At 41.9% G+C, this 25,158-nt stretch overlaps 1 protein-coding gene across 2 annotated transcripts in view; it reads left to right on the forward strand.

Moving 5' to 3' along the window:
* STARD13 (StAR related lipid transfer domain containing 13) overlaps nt 1-25,158 on the forward strand; it is a 551,580-nt gene that overhangs the window by 88,591 nt on the left and 437,831 nt on the right. For both annotated transcript variants that reach the window (XM_032791937.2, XM_032791938.2), the window contains exon 2: nt 21,162-22,081. In XM_032791937.2, coding sequence (XP_032647828.1) covers nt 21,323-22,081 — 759 coding nt within the window. In that variant the 5' untranslated portion in view covers nt 21,162-21,322. The remainder of the gene's footprint in view (nt 1-21,161; nt 22,082-25,158) is intronic.

The raw sequence follows: 25,158 nt of genomic DNA on the forward strand, positions 1-25,158 counted from the left end.
GGAAAGTAGTTGCAAAAAACTAGCGTAAATGTAGAGGGAACCTGGGGAGATATAGAATAGGGGTCAGCAACCTTTCAGAAGTGGTGTGCTGAGTCTTCATTTATTCACTCTAATTTAAGGTTTTGCATGCCGGTAATATATTTTAACATTTTTAGAAGGTCTCTTTCTATAAGTCTGTAAAATATAACTAAACTATTGTTGTATGTAAAGTAAATAAGGTTTTTAAAATGTTTAAGAAGCTGCATTTAAAATTAAATACAAAGACCCCTGGACTGGTGGCCAGGACCCGGGCAGTGTGAGGGCCACTGAAAATCAGCTTGCGTGCCGCCTTTGGCACGCATGCCATAGGTTGCCTACCCCTGATGTAGAAGAAGACAAGAAAAGGCTTAAAGGATTTCCATGTGGATAAAAGTTTCCATTTCCTACCTTATTCCCATCAACCATCCATTGTCACCATATCCCATGCAGGTATAGCCCCTGCCGCTACATACCACATTAGATTAAACAATGCCTGGATGAGGGGAGTCTTACTTTGATGGCATCATAACATACGTTGGTCCACTTCTGCAGACCTTCTGTGGCAGGTCCTCTTGCATTTGGGAGCTCATTTTTTTAAAATAGAAATTTATAAACAAAAAACTTCGATAGTAAAAAGTTGAGGTTGAAAGTGGGGCTCCAAGGGACCCCAGCTATCACCCAAACAACACTATTAAACTTTATTGATAATAAATAATAATTAGAGATATACCAATCTCCTAGAACTGGAAGGGACCTCAGAAGGTTATCGAGCCCAGCCCCCTGCCTTCACTAGGCAGGACCAAGTACTGATTTTTGCCCTAAATCCCTAAGTGGCCCCCTCAAGGATTGAACTCACAACCTTGGGTTTAGCAGGCCCATGCTCAAACCACTGAGCTATTGCAATGTTCAACACAGCAAAAAAATACCCAAAACAAAACAAAAACCCATACAAAGTCTAGAAATGAACAATTAAGGGATACAGCTTATTTCCCACTGCTATACAATCCTTTATTATTATTTTGATCTTTCTACAGCTTCCCTATGATCAGCAAATCCTTCGTAATTTAGCTCCAAAATAAACTTCTGATAAAGGTTTAGTGGATTAGAAATACAGTAGTATGCTACTTGGACATAGTACACATTGATGCAATATTAAAAAAATACATGTTGAATGCTCAGTGATATTTTTTTCAACTCAGATCCGGTCAAGAATTTCAAAAGTGATTGGTGATTTTTGGTGAGATGCCTTAAAGAGGTCTGATTATTCAAAATGTGGGTCCTCAGCAGTTTCTTATGAGGCTCCTTTAAGGTATCTCAAGTTGAGGACACAACAAGTTGCTTTTGAAAATTTTGGCCTTTATCTGTGCAAAGCTACTAGCAAATCAAAAACAAACAAACAAAAAGTTGTAATCTGAGAATTTTTTCCCATTTGTTTGGCCCGAAAGCTAATGAAAATGTCAAAATTCTACCCATTTAGCTGCTTTTTAACTAAAAATGACTTAAGTGATCTTTATTCTTTTTGGTTAAAAAAAAGTCTGTATATAGGATGACAAATACATTCAAAGGTTTCAGCCTTATTTGATTTACAATAGCTAAGTTATACATCCATTAAAAAAACTGGTTTACTTGCAAATTGTTAACTCAGTGTGGTGGTGCTGGCGGGCATGCTATCCTATGAGAGCATGTGCATATAATAAGCCTGTAAAATATACAGACGAACACACTAGGATTTTTAATGAATGAAGACTGCATCTGGATTCTTGACACTTCTCAGGCTGGGTCAGGACTTGAAACCATGCAGCTAATCTTTTTTTTTTTTACCTCCAGGGAAGAAATTAATTATTTTTTGCCCTGCTCTGATGTCAACACAGGATTAATGACTCTCAACTGCAGGGCTCTGATGTAAGGAATATCTCTAATGCTAGTACAGCACACTGTGTAGTTGCAATAGAAAGATGAAGGGAATCATTTTTCTCAGTGGTAATTTAATACAGTTAGATAGAGCTGCCAAAGCGGTTGGCTGGTGAAAGAAGAATGGTGGCCTTTATATTTAATGATGGTGGATAGGCTGTACTTATGGGAACAACCATTTTTTTCTTTCCAGGACTCACATAATTGGTGTCAGTAATTAAATGCATACCAAAATCTATATGTCCATGGGGTTTGGTGTACATGACTATCATGTTGATGTCAATGGGAGTTAGGCACCTAAATACCTTTTGAGGATTGGGCCCACTTGCCTAAGTGCTTTCTGCTCCATATCATAGTGAACATGTTGAGAAGCCAAAGATAATATTGCTCTGCATGGAGTCGTGCTGCCAGGGGTCAGGAGGAGGCCAAGAAGAATCATGGGTTGGGGAGTCAGTGATGTTGAAAAGTAGGAAGGGGTTCAGAGAAGAGCTCCAAAAATTTATTTGAGGTCTAGAAAACATGCCTTACATTGAGAGACTTAAAGAGCTAGATCTCTTTTGTTTATCAAAGAGAAAGTTAAAGGGTGAATTGATAATAGTCTAAGTGCTCCTTCCAGAGAAAGAAATTTGATTCCACAAGGCTCTTTAGTCTAGCAAACCAAAGGCATAACAAGTTCCAATGACTGAAAGTTAAAGCTAAAAAATTTAAACTGGAAATAAGATGCCAGAGTTTAACACTGGGGGTGATTAATCATTGGAACAACTAGTAAGAATTGAAATAAATTCTCCATTGCTTGAAGGAGTAAAAATTAAAGAATCGAGTTTGAATATTTTTCTAAAAGACAGGCTCTGAATAACCCCAAGTTATTGGGATCAGTGCAAGAATGACTGAATTAAATTCTGTGGCCTGTGTTGAGCAAGGAGATCAGACTGGATGATCATAATAGAGTCTTCTGGCCTTAAAATATACACAGTATTGTGTATGCAGCTGGTTTAGGTGTGGAGGTTGCAGATGCACAGATGGAAGCCATGATGAGGCTGTGACAAAGTATATCAACCCCACACTGGCAGTGCAGTGGTGAACAAAGTGCTTTGGGCCCTAGAGGCATGCCCTTGCTGGGCATGCTCCCAGTGGAGGGAGCATACAAAAGGAAGCAGCTCCGGTCAGTCTGGGTTGGCTGAAAAGGACAGTGGTTATGTGCAGCATGCTCCTGCCAAGAAGCTGCCAGAACTCCAAACCACTGAGGCCGAGCACCCTGTGCCACGGGAAGCCAGACAACCAAAGGGAGTGAAGGGGACAATGTGCTGCAACCGGCGAAGGAGCTACTAGAGATGGAATGAAGGGTAAGAAGCAACCCATAGGATGCGCTTGGAGATAGGGAGCCCTGAGCCCTGTAATAAGGTAACGGGTTTTGAAGGGCCCTGGGTCAGAACCCAGTGAAGTAGGGTGAACCTGGGTTCCCCTAATCTCCCTGCACTTGCTACTGGGCACTGCAGCTGCTAGAGAGAGCAGCCCCTGTTTGACTCTCACCACTGGATGCTACAGCCATGAGAAAGAGCAGACCCCAGTGGACTTCTGCCACCAAGCGATACTGCCACTAGAGAGAGTGGTGCCTTGTACTTTAGCTACTTACTCCTGCCAGAGGGAGCACCCTCTTAGACTCTCACCGCTGGGCACTACTGCCCTTAAGCAAAGCGGCACCTTGGACAACTGCTGGCCCCCTGACAGAAGCCCATTTGAAAACTTGGCCCTACAAGTCAGCAGACACTTTGAAAATGAGGCTCAATAACTAGACACATACTAAAGCATCTGTCATAAACAGATAGTAGGAGTTAATAGAACAGAAGTACTTTATATCTCTTTTGACTGTAAGGGGTTAACAAGTTCAGTAAGCCTGGCTGTCACCTGACCAGAGGACCAATCAGGGGACAGGGTACTTTCAAATCTTGAGGGAGGGAAGTTTCTGTGTGGTCTGTTAGAATTTGTGTTTGTTTACTCTGGGGGGCTCAGAAGGGACCAGACTGCAACAAAGAGTTTTCTTCTCAATCTCCCTGATACAGGTTCTTATAGATTACCACAATAGTAAGTACTAGATAAGAAAAGCGAGTTAGCTTAATGTTTGATTTTTTTAATTTGAGCAAATGTGCATTGGCTGGAAGGAGTTTAATTGTGTATTTGGCTGAAAGGAGTTCCAAATTTGTATTTTTGCGCTGAAAGATTTTTAATTTGTTACTTGCAATACTTAGGCTGGAGAGTATCCCAGTGCCTATAAGCTAACCCTGTACCTAACCATTTTTAAATTTATAAAGATAATTCTTATGTTTTTCTCTCTTTTAATTTAATAAGTTTCTGTTTAAGAACCTGATTTGTTTTTTGCTCTGCGTGTGAGACCCCAAGGGGACGGGGTGCTGGATTTTCACCAAGGGAATTGGTGGGCGAGAAAGGAGCGGAAGCGTTAGAGGGAGAGAGAGGTTAATTGTCATCTCTGTGTTCAGAGATACTATTTCTCTCTCAGGAAGAGTCTGGGAGGGGGAAAGAGAAGGAGGGAGGAAGGTGAATTGTCCTCTCTGTTTTGTGATTCAAGGAGTTTGAATCACAGTGATCTTCCAGGGGAACCCAGAGAGGGGAAGCCTGGGAGAGGCAATGGTGGGGAAAAGGGTTTACTTTCCCTGTGTTAAGTTCCAGAGGGTCTGGGTCGTGGGGGTCCCCGGGCAAGGTTTTGGGGGGACCAGAGTGTACCAGGCACTGGAATTCCTGGTTGGTGGCAGCGCTATAGGTCCTAAGCTGGTAATTAGCTTAGAGGAATTCATGCTGGTACCCCATCTTTTGGATGCTAAGGTTCAGAGTGGGGAATTGTACCATGACAGCATCTCTCAGTAAAGTATGGTTACATGTCACCAATGTGTGTGGGGGAGATCTCCAGGAAAAGTTGGTAGAAGACATAGGGTCAGAGTTAAGCAACGGTTATCCACTTACTAAGAGCTGTATTTAAGCATTTCAGAGAGATCCCCCTTCAAAGACTGTCAGCTGGGGAGAAGAAGGGGTAAATGAAGAACCATGGGATCCAGGGGGATCCAGGGAGCCCATTCCCTCCCACAAACTGGAGGAGAATGCGGGCAGTGTACTGTCTGATACAAGGAGTCTAAAAACAAAACAAACAAAAAGACTTGGAGGTAACAGAACTCAGCTGCTCTATACAAGATGGAGCCAGAGCAGTGGTAGGTTGTAGAGATGCAGCAGCAGCAACAAGCTACGCAACAGCAGCAGCAGTTTCAACAGCAGTTCCTGCAGCAGTGGGTTCAGATCACCCAACGGCAACAGCTTCTGAGGGAGCTGATGACCCAGGAGCAAGAGTTCTGAAAGGAAATGCTCCAGCAAATTGTACTGGCCATATGCCTGCAGGGAGTACCAGAGGATCACGCTTATACTGGAGGGGTACCTCTGTCTATACCAGTGAAGCTCACCAAGATGGGACAAGAGGATGACCCTGAAGCCTTTTTAGTTACATTTGAGAAATAGAACTGGTATGCCGCCCAGAGGCCCCCCCAGAACAATGGGCCTTAATCCTAGCCCTGTGCCTAACAGGTCTGGCACAGACTACCTACCGTGATCAAGATTTGGAATGAGTGAAGGATTAAAAAGAAGTTAAGTCTACCATTGTAGATTGTCTGGCTATTTCAGATGAGATCTACCACCAATAGTTTAGGCCTGAGAGATACCCCAAGGGGGCATAATCCCACATGGTAGCACAGCAGTTGAAGGAGCACTGCTAGAAGTGGTTCCACCCAGAACACTCAGGAACCGAACTGGCTGAGACCATTATTACAGAGTAATTTATAAAGATATTGCCTGTGGAAGGCAAGATATTACAGCATTGCTCAGGGACACGATCAGAAGCAGTCAGATTAATGGAGGACTTCGTAGAAGCTGAAGGATCACTCAAGGCAGAGTCACTCTGAACATCAGCAGGGCAATGGGTCCGGGGAGGAGGGGTTGTGAGCTAGCACCTACAGCAGACCTCCACAAGGGACTGGTCCAAAATGGGTCCTCCCAGGCAGGCAGACTGGCCTTTAAGACTGAGACAGGCCTAGGAGGGCAAGGAGGCTGAGCATGGTGGTCACAGAGCCCATGGAATCGCCCATCATCCCAAACGATGGAGGCAGGCTCACAGATGGAGGTCCGGCCAGCATCCTGCCATCGGGCCTCCCAATGCCTAGAGAACAGGCTGGGGACCCCAACCCAGTAACACGCTAATTTTGTGGGCTGAGAAGGCACATAAGAGAGAATGCCCGCTGATGGAATGTGGGTATGCCCAGGGCTGGACAGTGGAAAACCGGCCTGGAAAACATCTCTCCCTAAGTTGATCATACTGACGACTGTCCAGGGGAAGCTGGTTCAGGGACTTCTGGACTCTGGGTGCAGCCAGGTGGTGGTCTAGGCCTCCATGGTGGGAACTGATGCCACTCCCAACACGATCCAGCTTCAGTGTATCCATGGTGGTGTAAAGACCTACCCTAGCCAGCAGTTACAGCTGTTGGTGGAAGCCCATTCTGTGATTGTAGGCTGAAACTGGGTTTTTTTTCTGGCAGGTCACTAATAGCCAGATTGAGACTGGAAACAAGAACAGGGTCCAGGTGGTGAACCCAGCTCCCTGGAGCTTGGTAAACCTTGGAGAAGCCAAAGACCCTGGGGAAGGGATGTCCTAAGCAATGCAGACACAGACCCCCTAGGGGAGGAAGAGGCAGACCATCGGGACCAGGAAGCCCTCCTTTGGGACAGGAATTTTGTTGTAGAATAAAGAAGTGACCCTACATTAAACCATGCATATGAGCAACTGGACCCCGTAGACAGAAAAGTGACAGTGTGTCAGGAAGGCGATCTGTACCCACACTTTGCACTCAAGAAGGAGCACTTGTATCATCAAGAATCATCATCATACAGGGGTGATGTGGAATCAGCTGCTAGTTCTGCACTGCTACTGCTGAGTTGTGTTGACATCCCCAGTGGGATACATGGGGAGAGAAAAGACGTTGGCTTGGATATTAGCCTGATTCTACTGGCCAGGCATATACCATGAAGTGAGAGAATATAGTTTCTCCTGCCCAGAATGTCAGCTAGCAAGCAGCAGAGGGATATTAAGGTACCCTTGGTCCCCCTTCCCTTGATCGAGACCCCTTTAGAAAGAATTGGGTTGGACATGATTGGACCTCTAGGGAAAAAAATGCAGTGGGGCACCAGTATATATTAGTGATTGTAGACTACGCAGCGAGGTATCCAGAAGCTGTTTCTCTCTACTCCCCAAAAGCGACAGCTATATCTCCAGTACTCTTAAAGCTTTTCTCAAACATAGGATTTCCCCATGAAAGATTGATGGACCAAAGGACTAACTTCACTTTCTATCTGATGCAGGAATTATCGTCCCTTCTGAAGGTCAAGTCTCCGAAAACCTTGGTGTACCACCTACAGACCGGCAATCTAGAAGAACGGTTTAACAAGACCCTGAAAGGATGTTGAAGTGCTTTGTTAGTGACAATCCTAAGCAGTGGGACCAGCTACTCTCACCACTCATATTTGCCACAAGGAAGGTCCCACAAGACTCTTGGGATTGTCCCCATTTGAGTTGTTCTATGGTCACCAATCACAGGGCATCTTGAACCTGCTGCGAGAAGGGTGGGAAGAGCAAGATGTGGGGGGCCTTAAGTGCAACCCAATATATCCTACAGTTAAGGGAGTAACTCAAAAACATGGGGGTATCCACCAGGAAGAATTTGAAGTCCAAGCACACCCAGGAACTGAATTACAATAAGGGAGCATGGCTACAAACTTTGCAGATAGGTCACCATGTCCTTCTAGTAATGACCTCAGCTGAGTCTAAATTAATGGTCTGATAGCAGGGACAATTTGAAGTGGTGTGGTAGATAGGAGCTGTGGACTATGAAATCATACTACTCGGGAGAAGGAAGGAGACCAAGGTCTACCACATGAACCTTCTGAAATCTTGGAGGACATGAAAGGTCCTGCTGATAACTCCTATTTTGGCAGAATCCAAACTGGGGCCCCAGGTGCCTAGCGGCAAGATCCCAGCAACAGTACTATGGGCTAAGGGCTCTCCCCTGCACAAAAGAAACAACTCCTCCAAGTAATTGGGGACTTTGTGATTGTGTTCTCCAACTTCCTGGGAAGGATGCAGTTGGTCCAACATCACCTAGAGACTACTCCTGGCCAAGTAGTCCAAGAGAACCCTAGACCTTACCCTGAACGATGCTGGAGATGGGGGTATGATTATAGAATCCAAAAGCAAATGGAAGAGGCCCATACTTCTCATTCCCAAACCAGACGGTACAGATCCATTCTGCATCAACTTCAGGAAGGTCAATGTCATCACAAAATTCGACCTCTACCAAATGCCAAGGGTGGAGAAGTTGTTAGAATGATTGGGACCAGCAAAATACTTAAGCACTATTGACCTGACAACAGGTTACTGGCAGATTCCCTTATCCCCTTCCTCGGGAGAGAAAACTGCTTTCTCTACCCCTTTTCAGCACTTCCAATTTAAGACCTGCCTTTCTTCTCCACGGAGCTGACGCTACCACTCAATGACTTATGAATAAGATCCTGAAACCCCACTATCATTATGCTATGGCCTACATCGATGACATCATCTGTAGTCCCACCTGGGAAGACCACTTACAGTATTTAAGGGAGATGCTAAAAGCCTTAAAGGAGACACGACTTACAGGCAACCTGGCGAAGTGTAAGATGGCTCTGAGCGAAGTGACCTACTTGGGGTACTGCGTAGGAGGTGGTCTTGTGAAGGCGGTGGTCTTGTGAAGGCAGTTATCAATAAGGTTCAGGCCCTCACAGCATGTTGTGTTGCATCCCCCAGACGAAGAGGCAAGTCAGACGTTTTCTTGGTCTAGCAGGATATTACTGGTGGTTTATCTCCGGCTTCACCTCAGTTGTGGTCCCAATTATAGACCTAAGTAAACAGTCCTAAGAAGATCCATTGGGATAGGAAGTGTGAGAAGGCATTCAGAGAACTGAGAGCATGACTATGCCTGGCAACCATACTATTCAGCCCCGATTTCTCTCTGGAATTCATATTGCACTCTTGCACTTGGATGTCGGGTTTGGTACTGTTCTTTCACAAGACTTCAAAGAGGAAGAACACCTGGTCCTTTATCTAAGGAGAAAACTATTCCCTAGGGAAAAGTTGTACTCCTAATACATACCTCTTTTTGTGGAAGACAACCTAACCCCGGACAGTCTTCTCATCTTGAGGGGTGGGGTATGTGAAAGGATATGCCCTCACTTTGGTATGAAGGAGGCTAACAAGCTCCTTTGGGCCTGTTCCAGGCTAAGAAGGCACATCTGCAAGGCTTGCTCAGACTGGATGGAGAGAAGCTTAAAAGGGGAAAACTCCCTACAGGAAGGGGCAATAAACAAGAACATTGCTTTGCCTGGGGACTGCTAGGAACAGAGTGAATCCAGCCAAGGAGGAGACAGCCAGGAGGCATGCCACGCCTGAAGCCATCCTGACTGAGAGACTGGTCCTTGTTGCAGCCAGATCTTCCCTCTCTTGCAAAGGGGAAGGAAGAAAAAGAGCCAAACCCTGGCCAGTGTGTGGTAGCCCATAGAGAGATTTCCCCCAACCCCAAAGACTGTCAACTGGGGGAAAAGAGGAGGTAAATGAAGGACAGTAGGTTGCAGGGGAGTCCAGGCATTTTCACTGGAGCTGATACAAGCTCTCAGTTCTGCCAGTTATCTCAGATCCGCCAAGCAGCTCTCAGAGAAGGAGCTTGCCCTTAGGCTTGAATCATTGTACTAGTAAGCATTTATTTCTAGGGTCACCACTTTATAGAATGCATTATCACTGATTGGAGAGGAGGAGAGAGACACTACCAGAGTCTGGAATCAGTTTGGAAGTGGGGAAAATTGTTAGGTGAAATGGCACTTTAATTGAATATTGTGTAAGCACCTGCAGATATTTTCATGTAAACAGCTATCGGAATCTGTTATGAGGTATTTGTGTGCTATTGGATTTGAAAAGTATCATCAAGACTTTAATTTATTACAAGTTCTGAATTAACAGCTACAAGGATAATAAAGAATTCTTAAATACTGAACTCAGAAGTGTCCTGATAAACCTTTGCATTCATAATAACAAGAGCTAGTGTGGGCTTATACAATTTAAAACTAATTGCCCAGCCAAAATCCTTATTATCATATTGATGCATTTCATAAATCAAAGCTCCGCTTATTCAAGCTTTGTTACAAATCTTGTATTAAACAGTATACTTCATTTGAGAAATGTAATGTGGTGCTACAAATACTGCAGAGGTTTTGAAAGACCAATAGTGTATAAACCTGGGAAGCTGAGCTATCATGAGCAGATTTAATACATATAGTACTAATGGTCTTGTTCTCTCTGACTTTTTATTTTATTCCTCTTTAGCCCTAACATTTTCCACAATAATAGTAATGCTGCTGTGTGGATACAGGTTTCTACACAGCAGAATACTGCCAATGAGAGGTTTGGGTTTTTTTAACTGTTGATCTATCTGGCACACTAAAGCAAGTGCTCTCTTATTTCAGCTCTCTTCTTTTTTTCCAAGTCTGTGGCCCTAATTTACACTTCTTTGACATCAAAAAACATTGCTTCTTACTAAGATTCTATTAAGCTATCTAGCTGATTCCTAGATATCTTGTCAGATACTACCATATACTATAATATCTGAGTACCTTACAAGGACTATTACAACCATAATAGTGATCTACATTCCTTTTTACTTCCCCAGAGGCAGCTAAGATTTCTATATTTTCTTTTTCCTTTTATCTCCTCCTCTTCCATTGTCTCCTTTCTTCATTCCTCCCACCTCTTAACCCCTTCCATGTAACTGTGGGAAAGCTAAACTGAAGAAGCAAATTTTATGCTTTGCTCTGAAGGCAGGGAGTGAGAATGATCTTTTTTCCAATTTCTTTCAGAACTGAATCCCATAGCTTTGGGCCAGGGCTGACAAATTTCTCTCCCATTTTCTTATGGGTTTTACCTTTGAAGTTTGACATTTTCCTAATCCCAAGGAGCACAAATGTTGAGAAAAATCATCATAGTAAAGACCAAGATGATCTCCGAAGTAGCTTGAGCCAATTCCGTGGAGAACTTTGAAGATTAATCTATAGAGACTTTGAATTTAACCTGATGCCTTATGGGGAGCCAAAGTAGTGAGCAGAGCAGTAGAGGGATGTGTTTTTGGAGGCTGGTAGTGTTGCACTGGGGGACTGATGCATCCTGGACCAAGTGAAGCTTTTTAAGGTCAATGTCCTCATCCCTATAAACAGCAAATTACAGTAATTTATAAGAACATAAGAATGGCCAAACTGGGTCAGACCATTGGTCCATCTACCCAGTATCCTGTCTTCCCATAGTAGCAGGTGCCAGATGCTTCAGAGGGAGTGACTAGAACAGGGTAATTTATTGAGTGATCCATCCCATCAGCCAGTCCCAGCTTCTAGCAGTCAGAGGTTTAAGGACGCCCAGAGCATCTCTGACAAACTTGGCTAATAGCCATTCATGGACCTATCCTCCATGAACTTACCTATTTTTTTTAATCTAGTTGTACTTTTGAACTACACAACATCCCCTGGCAACAAGCTCCACAGGCTGACTGTGCGTTGTGTGAAAAAATACTTCCCTATGTTTATGTTAAACCTGATGCCTATTAATTTCATAGGGTGATTCTTGGTTTTTGTGTTATGTGAAGGAGTAAATAACACATCCCTGTTCATTTTCTCAACACCATTCACGAATTTATTGCCCTCTAGCATATGCCCTCCCCCCCTTACCACTTGTCTCTTTTCCAAGATGAACAGTTCCAGTTCCAATCTCCTCATATGGAAACTGTTCGATACCCCTAATCTTTTTTGTCACCCCTTTTTATTGTACTTTACTTTTTCCAATTCTAATATATATATATATATATTTAGATAGGGTGTCCAGAACTGCATACAGTATTCAAAGTGTGACCGTACCATTGATTTATATAATGGCATTACAATATTTTCTGTCTTATCTATCCCTTTCGTAATGGTTCCTAACATTGTTAGCTTTTTCTGACTGCCGCTGCATGAAGAATGGATGATTTCAAAGAACTATCGACAATAACTCCAAGATTTTTCTTGCATGGCAACGGGTAATTTAGATCTCATCATTTTGTATGTATCGTTGGGATTACGTTTTCCAATGTGCATTACTTTGCATTTATCAACTTTGAATTTCATCTGTCATTTTCTTGCCCAGTCACCCAGTTTTGTAAAATCTTCGCTGTCTGCTTTAGACTTAACTATCCTGAGTCATTTTTTGCAGACTTTGCCACCTGTTTACCCTTTTTCCAGATCGTTTATGAATGTGTTGAAGAAGCTCTGGTCCCAGAATAGATCCTTTGAGGACTCTGCTATTTACCTCTCTCCACTGTGAAAACTGAACACTTATTCCTACCCTTTATTTCCTATCTTTTTAACTGGTTACCGATGCAAGAGAGAACCGTCCCTCTTATGCATGACAGCTTACTTTGCTTAAGAGCCTTTGGTAAGGGAACTTGACAAAGGTTTTCTGAAAATCTAAGTACAGTATATCCACTGGATCATCAATGTCAACATGTTTGTTGACCCCCATCCCCCAAAGAATTCTAGTAGATTGGGAAGGTATGATTTCCCTTTACAAAAGCAGTGTCAACTCTTCCACAGCATATCATGTTCATCTTATGTGTCTGATAATTCAGAGTAAGAGGTGGCTGTCTTATTCCATGTCTGTTTCATCAGTCCTAAGAGCATCTTAAAGATACTCTATCAAAGGCAACATGACCCTAAATTATCCCACCTTATGTAAAAGCATTTTTCAATACAGGAAAAATCTGTTCCAATTTCTAACGAAAGTGGTCAGATCCCAGGACATCTGCTGGGCAACCAAGAAACAAACTTAGTGAAATTCTCCTAAGAGTTTCAAGAAGAGAGGCAGTATACAGAGTTGAGGGACAGCAGAATCACATACACACATTCCTAGTTGTAACAAACTCTGTGCCCTGGAATTGTTTTTGATTAGTATTCCAGATGAAGAGCTAGGATTTTAATAATGGTATGGTTGTCATTCTGGAGGGAGATGGATATTTTCTGCATAGTTCATCCAGGGTTCATTTTAAATTATAAGGTACAATTGGTTCATTTTTAGATATATTGATACTGTTTGACTCTAGGAAAAGTTGCTGGTTGTACAAAAACAAAGCAAAGATATTATAGGGCCATGAATAAGTGTCTACCATCTTACTTGTTTAAAGACAAAATGAGAGATTTTACACTAATCTTTTTTCCCCAAAGTATTAGGAATTTTAACAATGATCCCACGAGATGATAGTTTTAAGGGACCTCAGATTTTAAGTCTAACTCACTGGAAAGTGCCTATAGCCATACCACTCAAGCCAAAATCTTATCAAGAGTTTGATCCTGTACATCATAAGTAAGGCTACAATTTAGTCATGGAGGTCGCGGAAGTCATGGAATCCATGACTTTCAGCGACCTCCGTGACTTCAGCCTGCAGTGCTCAGGAGCTGCAGGGACACCCCCCACACACACACATCCATGGGGGCAGGGAGCTATGGGGTACCCTCCCATCTCTAGCGGCCCTGGGAGCTCCAAACAGTCACAGGGAATGGGGTACCCTGGGGTTCCCAGCTGCTATGGGCAGTGGGGCCCCTGGAGCTGCCAGTGATGGGGGAACTCCCAACCTCCTGATCACCTCGGGCAGCAGGGGAACCCCCGAGCTCGCAGGGACAGCAGGTGGCAGGGGAACCACCGAGCTTGTGGGTGGGGGTGGTGGAGAAACCTCAAGCTCCTGGCCAACATGAGCCCCCAGAGCTGCAGGTGGCAGGGGTACCCCACAGCTCCCGGTCCCCATGGGCAGAGGGGCTCCCAGAGATATAGGTGGCAAGGATACCCCACAGCCCTCAGCTTCTGCAGGTGGCTCCTATCCCCTGTGCAGCTGCCCTGCTTCAGGCGGTGTGTGGACCCGCAGATCCCCATTTTGTCCCAGGTATTTTTAGTAAAACTCACAGACAGGTCATGGCTACTGTGAATTTTTCATTGTTGCCCATGACCTGTCCATGACTTTTACAAAAATATCTGTGACAAAATGTTAGCTTTAGTCATAAGTGCAAGATACAATATGCTGAATAGGACAGGGAGTGCACTATACTGGATCAACAAGGATAGTGCTGCATGGCCACTAACTTACTCCTACTAAGTGGCAGGCAGAGAAGGACCTGATAGCTAAATGCTCTAGTCACATGCTGAGGATCATATTGAAAACCATGTATCCTCAGGAACCAATTGTCTCCTTTATACCCTGCCTCTTTCTTGCCATTCTGAGAGTAAGGGATCGGGTAGGCAGAGGGCTTGAGACAGACATCTGCTAAGCGCGAAGCACTATATCTAGTGCTTAACTTTACTTGTGCCCCTGCAAAGCTGCTGCTTCCTTTGCTCTACTTTGCAACAACCTTGGTCTCCTGGCTGCACATATCATAAAGACTTGTAAGGTCAAGACCCAGATTACATAAACTAACAAGGAAAAAACTTAATGCAGTAAATATCTAGGTTCTCCAAGTAGTGTCAGTGATTGTGTAGGTGGCATTCTTCCCTCTAAGTCACAACTAAACCATTGCTCCAACATGGTGTTATGGGGCTGGTATAGCTCCAGTTGAGCTTCCCCCTTGGCCACTACCAGACTGCTGTGAGAGGATCCAGCTGCTGAATCCCATTAGTTTTAAGCCTCTAGAGCTTCAACAGAGTCCAGGCACACTCTCCGGGTGCAGATCTTTTTTCTGCCTCCACCTCCTGAGAGTTGAGTCCTTTGCAGTCAAACTGTCTAAGCTCTGTTACAAAAATAATAAACCCTAAATGCATTTCCCTGTTTCAGTTTCCTGACCACTCCAGAGCATTCTTTAGGCTGGGGTCAGGGTCATCCAGGGTCATTCTGTGGCAGTAGATGGCCTGGGTTCTGAAACATGGAGACTTTTTTGACCTTGGCCAATCCATTTCCTGCCCAAAACTTCTTGTCTGTGTCTCTTGAGTCTTCCACCTGATAGTCCTTTTACAACTTCCTGCTTTGTCACCCCTGTCTCTTTGTCCTTCTTGGGGAATTTCTACTCTCCAAATCTCCAGTCTTCTGTTGAGGAAAGTTGGAGAGAACTGGGTTCCTCTAGGACGCAATTACTCTTTTGTTCTCGCTGAAGTTTGGCTAGTCCTCAGTTATTCACTTTTGTCACTGATTTGAGAGGTAGATGCTTCAAGGTTTGTTAGCAGTTGTGGATAGACAGAGAGGCCATCCATGATACAGAAATGTCATAAATGTTATAATATCAGCCAGTATTAATAAATTGTGCAGACTGACTCCCCACAATCCTTGCGCTGGCAGTGCTGTTGAGGATGATGTTGTTAGACTGAGACACAAATCCAAGGCAGATTTCACTGCAGGAAGAGTGTTAACATCCTTGACCAAATTAACTTCAAACATGTCTAATGTATGTTCAGCCTATCAAAAATTTCCCTTATAGTTTAAAGTGAAAAATAGATCCTTTACTTCCTCTGCTAACAACTCAAATTGTTGTGTAGTATAATTGTTGAAGAATGGCTGCTTTGTTCTACTCAAGAGAGGGCTGCATTTTGCTGAGTGACTCATTCATATATATGCCAAGTCCTGTGGTGATTGACACCCTGTGTAGCCCTAATCAAGTCAATATGGCTGCATCAGGCATAAATACACCCAAAATTTAGAGCCTTCCCTCTAGACCTCTATAGATCTATTATGACTTGGTGAAATGAGTAGGTGGGGTTGTATAATTTGCTACAGTCTGTAACGTGCTTTTGGATATTTGAGGATGAAAGATGTTATATAACTTTTTCTTAGTTATTCAGATCTAAAATTCCTTACAGGAGAACTAGTATTGCAGCTTTTCCATTTGTACTATCTGTTCTGATCAAAAGCAATACAGAAAATTCTTTTGTAATAAGCTCTAATTCATTAGAATTCTCCCACATAATTTTCTGTGTTCTCTTCATGGTTACACTTTTCAGACTAGATTTTCAAATATCTGATTTGTAAATGTAGCCAGAGACTTGGATGTCCCAGCGACCTATATTGTGTGCACACTTAATAGTGCGTGTGAAATTATCTGTAAAACTTTGATTGCAAAAAGGGAGGGCTACTGAAGTTTGGGCTGTAAATTCAGCTCTTAGTCACTCTCAACACAAGCAAAGTAGTAATGGAAGTAATTTGGAAGTAATATGGGAAGCTGCTTTTGGTTTCCTTCATGCTGGCTTGAAAGCGCTTCCAAAGGAGTTTCTCAGCCTTACCTTTCAAAAACTGACAGCAACAAAACCATCCCGCAGTCAACATGAAACGTGCTCCAGGTGATAAAGGCAGTGTTAGGGTCTGGCATAGTGTGAAAAATGAGGTCACACTGTATTTTTAGAAGTGCCTGATGTTCCTACCAAGCATGCTCTCTCCCTTTCTTTCTTCCTCTTTTTTCTGTCTGTCTCTTTCTCTGAATAATTTGGCCAGTGCTTGCAGAAGGCTGTTCTAGCCCCAGGGATTCTCACACATACTTCTGTTGACAGAATCCTTGTGCAGCAAGCTAGCTGAAATGCCTTTTGTTAAGGATCTATTCCCTTCTTTTTCTGTTCTGCCCCAAGACTTGGAGGATCTTTCTGTCTACTGAATTCCTGTTGTTACGCTTATGGAAATTAACTGACATGAAAAATATGGGGTTATCTTACAAAACAGGTAAAAATATCCTCCATAACAGAAGTATTCCTGATCGCCTAGTTTATATTGGTCTGTGTTTCTTAAATCTTTTTGCTTCATTTGTAAGGAAAGATAGTTTCTAAGTGAATAGTAGTGCTTAAACAAAGTTACTGTAAAACGGAGACAAATGTATAAGGCAGTTTGGGGGTTAAAGCCAGTTATTTAAAATGAGATGTGTGCTATTGCAACCTTGGTCAGTGCTTGTTTCATTACTTTAGTTTGTCAGTTCAAGTCTAAGGTGGTTTAATGAAAAGTAAAGCAATTCCACACATTGACATACTCTAATGGCAACTTTCTAACATGCCAACTTTACTGAAAATGAAAATACTGAGATGTACCAATTGAACCAATGCCTGCAGAGATAACATAAGTTATCTATTATAATAATTACCATATGAAAAAGTATGCTCATTTGTAATGCAGCATTTGTCACAGAAAATAATTCTCTTTATTAAATAAAGAAAATGCAATTGTGTATGTGTGTATTAGATGTTTTTGTCTATTTTCCCCAGCTTATGGTTAAAACTAATATGTACACTGGTTATGGTCTCCATCCAAAATTTGATGGACTTGAATGAGTGTTTTGGATGTGAAAGAAAAACAGGATCACACCAATATATCATGATGATTATGACTGTGTGTATGCATGTACATACACATTTCCAGGCATCAGATTGCAAGGCATTTAATATTCTCTAGCATTTTAATTGCGCTATTAAAAATCTCTACTGGATGTAATGTGGTTTGGTATGAAGCTTTCTTTAGAAAACAACATTGAGACTGCCAGTATACATTTCTTATTATGTAATGAGTGGTATATGTTCTTATGCTTATTATATTGCACTTTTTACCTCTTGTAATGCTTCTGTGCAGCTTCTTTTGTGATTTTTGTTAAGCTGCTTTGGGGACAATCTTAGTTTGATTCCAGTTAATTCAAAAAGAACAGGAGTACTTGTGGCACCTTAGAGTCTAACAAATTTATCTGAGCATAAGCCCGATGAAGTAGGCTGTAGCCCACAAAAGCTTATGCTCAAATAAAATTTGTTATTCTCTAAGGTGCCACAAGTACTCCTGTTATTTTTGCGGATATAGACTAACACGGCTGCTACTCTGAAACCAGTCAATTCAAAGTAGGCTAGCTGAGAAGCTTTGAGGCAGCATCTGTTTTGTTTTCTCCTGGATTAAAAGAAAACAAACATGGCCTAAAGATTTCTATTCCTCTACAAAAATTTTACCTGAATTAGTGCTTGGTAGTAGCTAGCATTAGAATACAGATTTAGGCTCACCCAAATATGATCAAGTTAATGTCACTATTCATCAAGGTTTAAAGACCTTTTCCAGCAAGTTTACTATTGCATTTTAGAACCTGTAAATTCAGAGATTCGTACCTGTATTACTAATTCCGCGGTCTTGCAAATCCATGTTGCAGACCTTTTTATGTGAGTGACTAAAGCAACAGAACTTACATTGACTCACCTTTGAATTTCCAGAGATCTGCGTGTTAAGATCCTGCAATGGGAGGGGCCTTCTAAATCCACACTCCTGCCAAATCTGATCAATGTTTAACCTGTAAATGTCTATATGTCAGTCCTCACTTACTTGTACAACAAAACCTGCCTTGGAAACCACCTCTGAAGAGGAACCCCTTTGCACGAATGACTACTTGCAGAGGCCCTGGAACACCACCGATCTCTGGTGTGCAAACCTTTGAAGAGAGAACACCTCTTACAAACTTTTTGCTAACTCTCATGAGTGGTCACTCTTGGGAGGTTTTACTGTATTTTAGTCTCCCATATCCTTTTTTGGGGTCATTGCATTCATTCACCCATGGGGAAGGGAGAGGGCTGACATATGAAGCATGGAGAACCACATCCTCTCCTCTCCCCACTCCTTGTCCCTGAAGTATCCTCCATCGCAGCACAGAAAAAGCCCAGTCCTAGGTTCTTCTGTTCTCCCAGTCTGATGACACAAGATCAAGGAGAATTCAATGGAAATAAAAGGCGGAAAATTCAGAACTGAGACAAGGAAGTATGTTCCCACACAATGTATAAATAGACTGTAGCATCACTGTCACTGATGCCAAGACTTTAGCAAGATTCAAAAAGGGATTGGATGTGTATATGGCTAGCAAGAATAGCCAGAGCTGTTATAATTGATTAAAAAATGTGAAAGAGATATTACACGTCATGCTTCAAGACTTAAGTTAATCCCATATGTGCCTATTGCAGGGTTCTTATATATTCCTCTGAAGCATCTGGTACTAGCCACTATCAGAGACAGGCTACAGGATTAGACAGACCTTGGGTCAGTACCATTATACTAATCCTTAGGTGACATGTATTGTAGGGTAGGAGAGTGGCTGATGGGGTATGCCCTTCATCAGGATATAGGGTGCCAGGGGAGTGAAGGGCAAAGATAACACCTTCAAATGAGGAATAGACAATATTCACATGAACTGATAGGGGCCTTATTCATTATTGCCAAACTTTACAAACTTGGGTGGTCAAAGTTAGGCACCTAGCTCAGTATTTAGGCATTTAAATAAGGCCTGATTTTCAGAGATGCTGTGCCCCTGCAGCTCACAGAGATGTTAAGGAGACACGTGCATTCTCAACGCTTCTGAAAGGCAGATTGCTTTTTACTGAGGGGCTCTCTTTAGGCTTCAAATGCCTAGCACCAGTGCTGGGCATAAGCAGACTAAGCAATTGCTTAGGGCCCCGAGCAGCTCTATGCCCGCCCGGGTTAATTATTAGTATGTGGGATGGTGGGAGGAATATTCCTGCTCAGGGTCTCCAGTAGGCTAGCACCAGCACTGCAGATGCCTATGGTTAGCCACCTACATTTGCAAATGTTCGCCTATTCATCCTGTCTAACCAACAAATGGAGTGTATGTGTGTACACATCTACAGTTGAAGCTTGTATAATAAAGCACATAATGAAGAAAATTTTGTGCACATACAAAATACATTTTCTCTATTTTTCATATCCTAATCATGACTGTTACAATAACAATATATATAGCTCAGCAATAAAATATGCTTGGCCAATGTCCATTGGACATTTTTGATATGTGCAGTGAAAAGCATGTCATGTGCCAGTTTCGTACTTCGTCTGCTTTTCACTTTGACAGTCATAATGCTGGCTTCTAAGATCCTTTTTCTCTTTGGCTTGTCACATGCCATCAAAGGCTGAAGCATCCATTAACATATTGAATGGTTCTGTTCTGTTTTGTTCTCACATGTGATATACTAACACACACATTAAAATGAGGATTATCAGTATTTGATCTGTAAGAAAAGACAATTACATAAATGCGCCAGTATAAGTGAGTCATTGATTTCTGGACCCAAAGTCAGATGTGCATCTCATTTGGTGCTTTGGGAATCCGCAGACTAATCTGGGCAGAGAAGATAGCCCTAAAAGTGACTTAAACCAGCCAAGTGAGAGTTACAGCTGAAATTCTATAGTCACCCTTCCCTTTTTGCACTGCATCTGAAAATGGTTAATTGTATTGTTCACAAGTGCTTATAATATTGAGGCAGCTCAGAGCAGATGAGGGACAGAACTTCAGTTTTAACTCTACATTATAATTTAATGTAGAGCAAACCCATGAGTCTATTTTAATGTAGTATCTTCTGTCAGTAACCTTTGTTTTCCCCTCCACATTATACTAGCTTCAACTAAAAAATCTCAAAGCTCTTAGGATATGTCTTCACTACTGGCCAGATCGGCGGGCAGCGATCGATCCAGCGGGGATTGATTTATCACATCTAGTCTAGATGCGATAAATCGATCCCCAAGCACTCTTTTGTTGACTCCTGTACTCCAGCTCGGCGAGAGGTGCAGGCAGAGTTGACGGGGGAGCAGCAGCAGTTGACTCACCATAGTGAAGACACCACAGTAAGTCGATAAAAGTATGTCTACTTCAGCTACTTTATTCACGTAGCGGAAGTTGCATAACTTAGATGGGTTCTCCGCCTCCCCCTCCCCCTAGTGTAGACCAGGCCTTAGGGATTTGACAGTCCAAAAAAAAAATAATCGATCACAGAAAATTATATGTAGATAAGTTTTAAAATACATTGTGTTTACCGAATAAATGCATTAGGTCAGTCTGAACTATTCTGGTCTATCGTGTACATATTTAGAGCCAATATTTGAAAAACATTTCTGTATTTACCTCATATTTCTTAATAACCAGTTATGTAAATAGGTTAAAGCTGCTCAGGTTTTCAGTTAATTTCATCTGTTTGCAGCAAAAATGTTATGAGATGATCTTGCCCTAGATTTTATATGGAATTTTAGATGCTCAGATTGTTTCCTCTGTTGCACTCAACACGCAAGTGTAGTAGCATCAATAAAACCTACCTTTTTGTATTTCAGGAACGGAGAAGATTTGGATCATTTGCATCAATCTCCAAGCATTAACAGTGGTGCTCTGACCATGGGCTTGAAGGAATAACACAAGGACATTTCCTGACTCAGCATGGAGAATAGAGGCTCTCAAAACATCCAGCAATGAAGTGGAGTTTGACCTCTGATGGATGAAATCTGCTGGAATGGAAGCTAAGCTCTTTGAAGAGGAGCAGGTGTCACCTTATTTTATATATGCCATGTGTCTAGGGACTTCAGAGGAGTCAAAAAATGCAAAAGATGAAACAAAGCTAGAAGAAAGTGATTGCCAACTCGAGTTCCATAATGTTCTGCTTGAATCTGAATTGAGTTCTTCATCTATGTCACAGTTAGTAAGCTGCACTGAGATATCCTTGGAACCTAGCAGGGATACAGGCCATGTTACTGCTGCTGCTGAGCCTGAGGTAAAGCATCTTTGTGGAAAATTAAGGTATTCTTCAGGGCATAAACCTAAGGACAGTCTTACACATCTGCCCTCACATGAGGCATTTTCCTCACTGCTCCTTCCAAGAGAAAGATCAACTGAGAAATCCGAGAGGGTTCAAGAGATCAGAGTAATAACACACAAACCAAGTGCGATCACTTTTTCTGATTTTGAATTTTTATCACATAACGCTAACTCTAAACTCCATACTTGTGAGGTCACAGACGCAGAGGCTTCTTCATCTGAAGAGGAGGAGGAAGGTGATGTTTATGATGATGTTTTTACAGATCTGCCACTGTATGGGGCATTTTACAATGGTCTTTATAAAAGGACTATTCTTCTTGGGAAACGAGATAAATGTGAGCCTACCAGAAGCCAGTATATCTGTCATTTAGATGGCTGCAATGATCACACTGGAAAGAAATTGAATGACCATGAAAAGGAAGAAAAACAAATGGACATAGTGGTAAGATGAACTAATTTCTTGTTCCAAACGGGCAAGCTGTACTTTAGCAGCTTGGTTAAAGGAGAATTAGTTATTTTATTATATATTTACTAATGGACTATATTGCTGTCATTGGTACAGTCTCAATCAACCATCTGGATAGTTTAAAGCAAAGAATGGTTATAGTTCACTTGAGGAATGCCTTTAAACATATTTTTCTGGAAACTCACCATAGAGAATATTCAAAAGCTGGGCCTCCATCCCTCTCTGTATAAATGGATCAGGCCTATATTTTACACGTTAGTACTAAATCTTTAACAGAAAAAGTTATGAGACAGATTAATTCATTTATTACGCTCTGGCTGGTTTATGCTGCTTGGTTGACACAAAGCTGCTGTAAACCCACTTTAACTGGCTAGTTAAGAGAGTTTTGCAGCTGCTTATCACTGTCAGAGTGGCACAAACCAGCTTGAAAGTACCAGTGAAATTGGCCCAATATTTTTTATATTAAAAACTGTCAAAAATAAAACTTCCTCCAGTCGGCACATAAACATTCTATAAATATATTTTTGATCCTAAGAAACATATTTCTAATTGGAAATATGGTAATTACACCTGTAGTGCATACCATGCTACATATAGGAGTTTCCCTTCATAATTTCTTAAAATAACATAACATAAATGGCATAAGGCCAGTGTAAAACATTACATCCTACATTGAGAGTAATAAGATAGCAAAGCATTTGAACCAACCAATTCTATTTCTTCAAACTTCCTTCCTACCAGGGGTGCTAGAACAATTTGTATAGTGAGGATGCTGAGAGCCATTGAACTAAACTGTAAACCCTGTATATAATGGAAACCACTTCAAGCCAGGCGGTGCTACAGAACCCCTCACACTCCTAGTTCCATCACCTATGCTACCTACATTTCCATTAATCTGAGCTTTCAACTAGTGTCATTTTTCTTGTTTCCTTCTAAGGTGGGGAAATTGGCTTGCTCATTTTCCCCTGATGTGGTAAGGCCATACCCTGCACCAACTCTATAGCTGGTGCAAAACATATCTCCCTGTGTCCTGTTGTGGCTGTGCTAGCCGGCAATGGAAAACATTCCCAGTGAGTACTGCCAGCTCTAGGGGCAGAACTGAGTTTACCTTGTGGGGATGGAGTATACTGGAACTTCCGTTTTCCTGATTTTTTTTTCCCAGCAGTTTCCTAAGAGGAAGTAAGAGTAGTGGCTCTATAGAAGCTGCTTTCCACTTCCCATGCACATAGTCAATATCTTATCCTTTTACTCCCCTTTGCTGGCCCACAATATATTTTAATTAAAGCAATATCCTCTATCTATTGATTTATTGTGCCATGGATTTTTTAATTATTTAAAAAAAAACCTAGAGAGGTTTAGGACAACTCCAAAAACATACAGTAATGAGAACCACCTAACTATATTCTTTCCAGCAGAGAGTAGTTACTCATCTTCTCTGGAACTGCTGGAGTATAAAAGAATTTCATAGATGCTTTCCCAGTGAACTCGCACTAGTCTGGAGAATTAGCAAACAAAGCTATTTCTTTTATAGTTGGTCACAGACCAGGCACGTGGATCCAAACACACTGAATTTTGGAGAAGTTCGATCTGAATCAGAAATACATAGCTATCTCTTTAATGGGAGAAACCAAACCCGCAAATTCCAACACTCCTGAACTTTGTGGTACAAGTGAATCTTAAACTGCCTATTCAGCCATACTCTTACATCTCATTCCCTCCTCCCCTTTTTGTTATTAGATCAGTGCCTTTGAAATCATAGTATAGCCTCTAGTACAATGACATGTGACTTACTGATGACCACAGCATTTCCCACTTCTATTGCTCCCTTTTTCTCAGTGTGTTTGATTCTCCTCTCACTTATACCAACTTTACATCAGTATAGCACTATTGACTTCTGATTTACACCAGTGTAAGTGAGAGGAGACTGAGACCATACTGTTCTAAAGACATTTTAAAAATACTCTTGCTAAATTATTTTGACTCTGGAAGTGTGTATATGATTTTAGCCTCTTTATATCAAAAATATGATCTGCTTGAATTCTATTCCAATGCACCTTGAATCTCATCTTGTTCTTGGGGTACAATTCTGCATCCATTGAAGTCAATAGGAGTTTTGCTGTTGACTTTCAGGGAGAAGGATCAGACCCATCATTTGTTTCCATTCTTCTAAAGTAAAGTTATTAAGACTTCTGTGCGGTCATATTTGTATATTTGCAACATTAATAAAATAAGCTAGAACAGCTGTTACAGCTGTTGGGAGACACAGAATGTTAGATTTTTATCAATAGACATGCCTTTGATTCAAATCCAATCCAGTATTCATTTTGAGTGACGTAATACTTTTCCATATTTGGCGCTGCTCATCTCCTGGCCTTTTGATCTCTGTCAAATACTGTACTCATCACATGGGTTTCTAGTAGTTTTATGTAATCTAGAGATAATAATGTTAACTTGATGGGCAATTACTCAGGTGGGGGAGGGGAGAGAATTAACTAACTTGTTCCCTCTAATACTCCACTCAGCCCCCAATGCTAGAGGGAAATGCGTCCTTCTACCCATAGCTACTGATGTATCAGTAAATTTATTTTATAATTCAGCTGAAGTAATTGTCTTATCTTGGAGTAATAATAGTTTAAGTTCAGTATCTGAACTCTTCCCTGGTCCATCTAAATGGATGCTTTGGCTTCATAAACTTCTGAAGTTCTCCTGTCATCATTATAAACATTGTTCCATTTTTCTTAACTGTATTGAGATGCCCCCATCTGCTCACAGAGAAAAAACTAAGTGATTAAGAACTGTTCTCAGCCTCTGCTATTAGAAAGCCCAAGAAATGAGCTTTTTCTGAAAGCTGCCCAGTAAGATCCAGTGACACTCAGTTCAGCTTATTAAATAGTTATGTTGTGACCATAGTCGTCTATTCCTCGTTCAGTCAAGAACAATACTGTCCAAGGCCTGGTCCACACTATGCCGTTAAATCGATTTTAACAGCATTAAATCGATTTAACACTGTACCCATCCACACTACACTGCTCTTTAAATCGATTTAAAGGGCT

This window comes from Chelonoidis abingdonii, chromosome 1, assembly GCF_003597395.2.
Source record: "Chelonoidis abingdonii isolate Lonesome George chromosome 1, CheloAbing_2.0, whole genome shotgun sequence".
NCBI lineage: Eukaryota > Metazoa > Chordata > Testudines > Testudinidae > Chelonoidis > Chelonoidis abingdonii.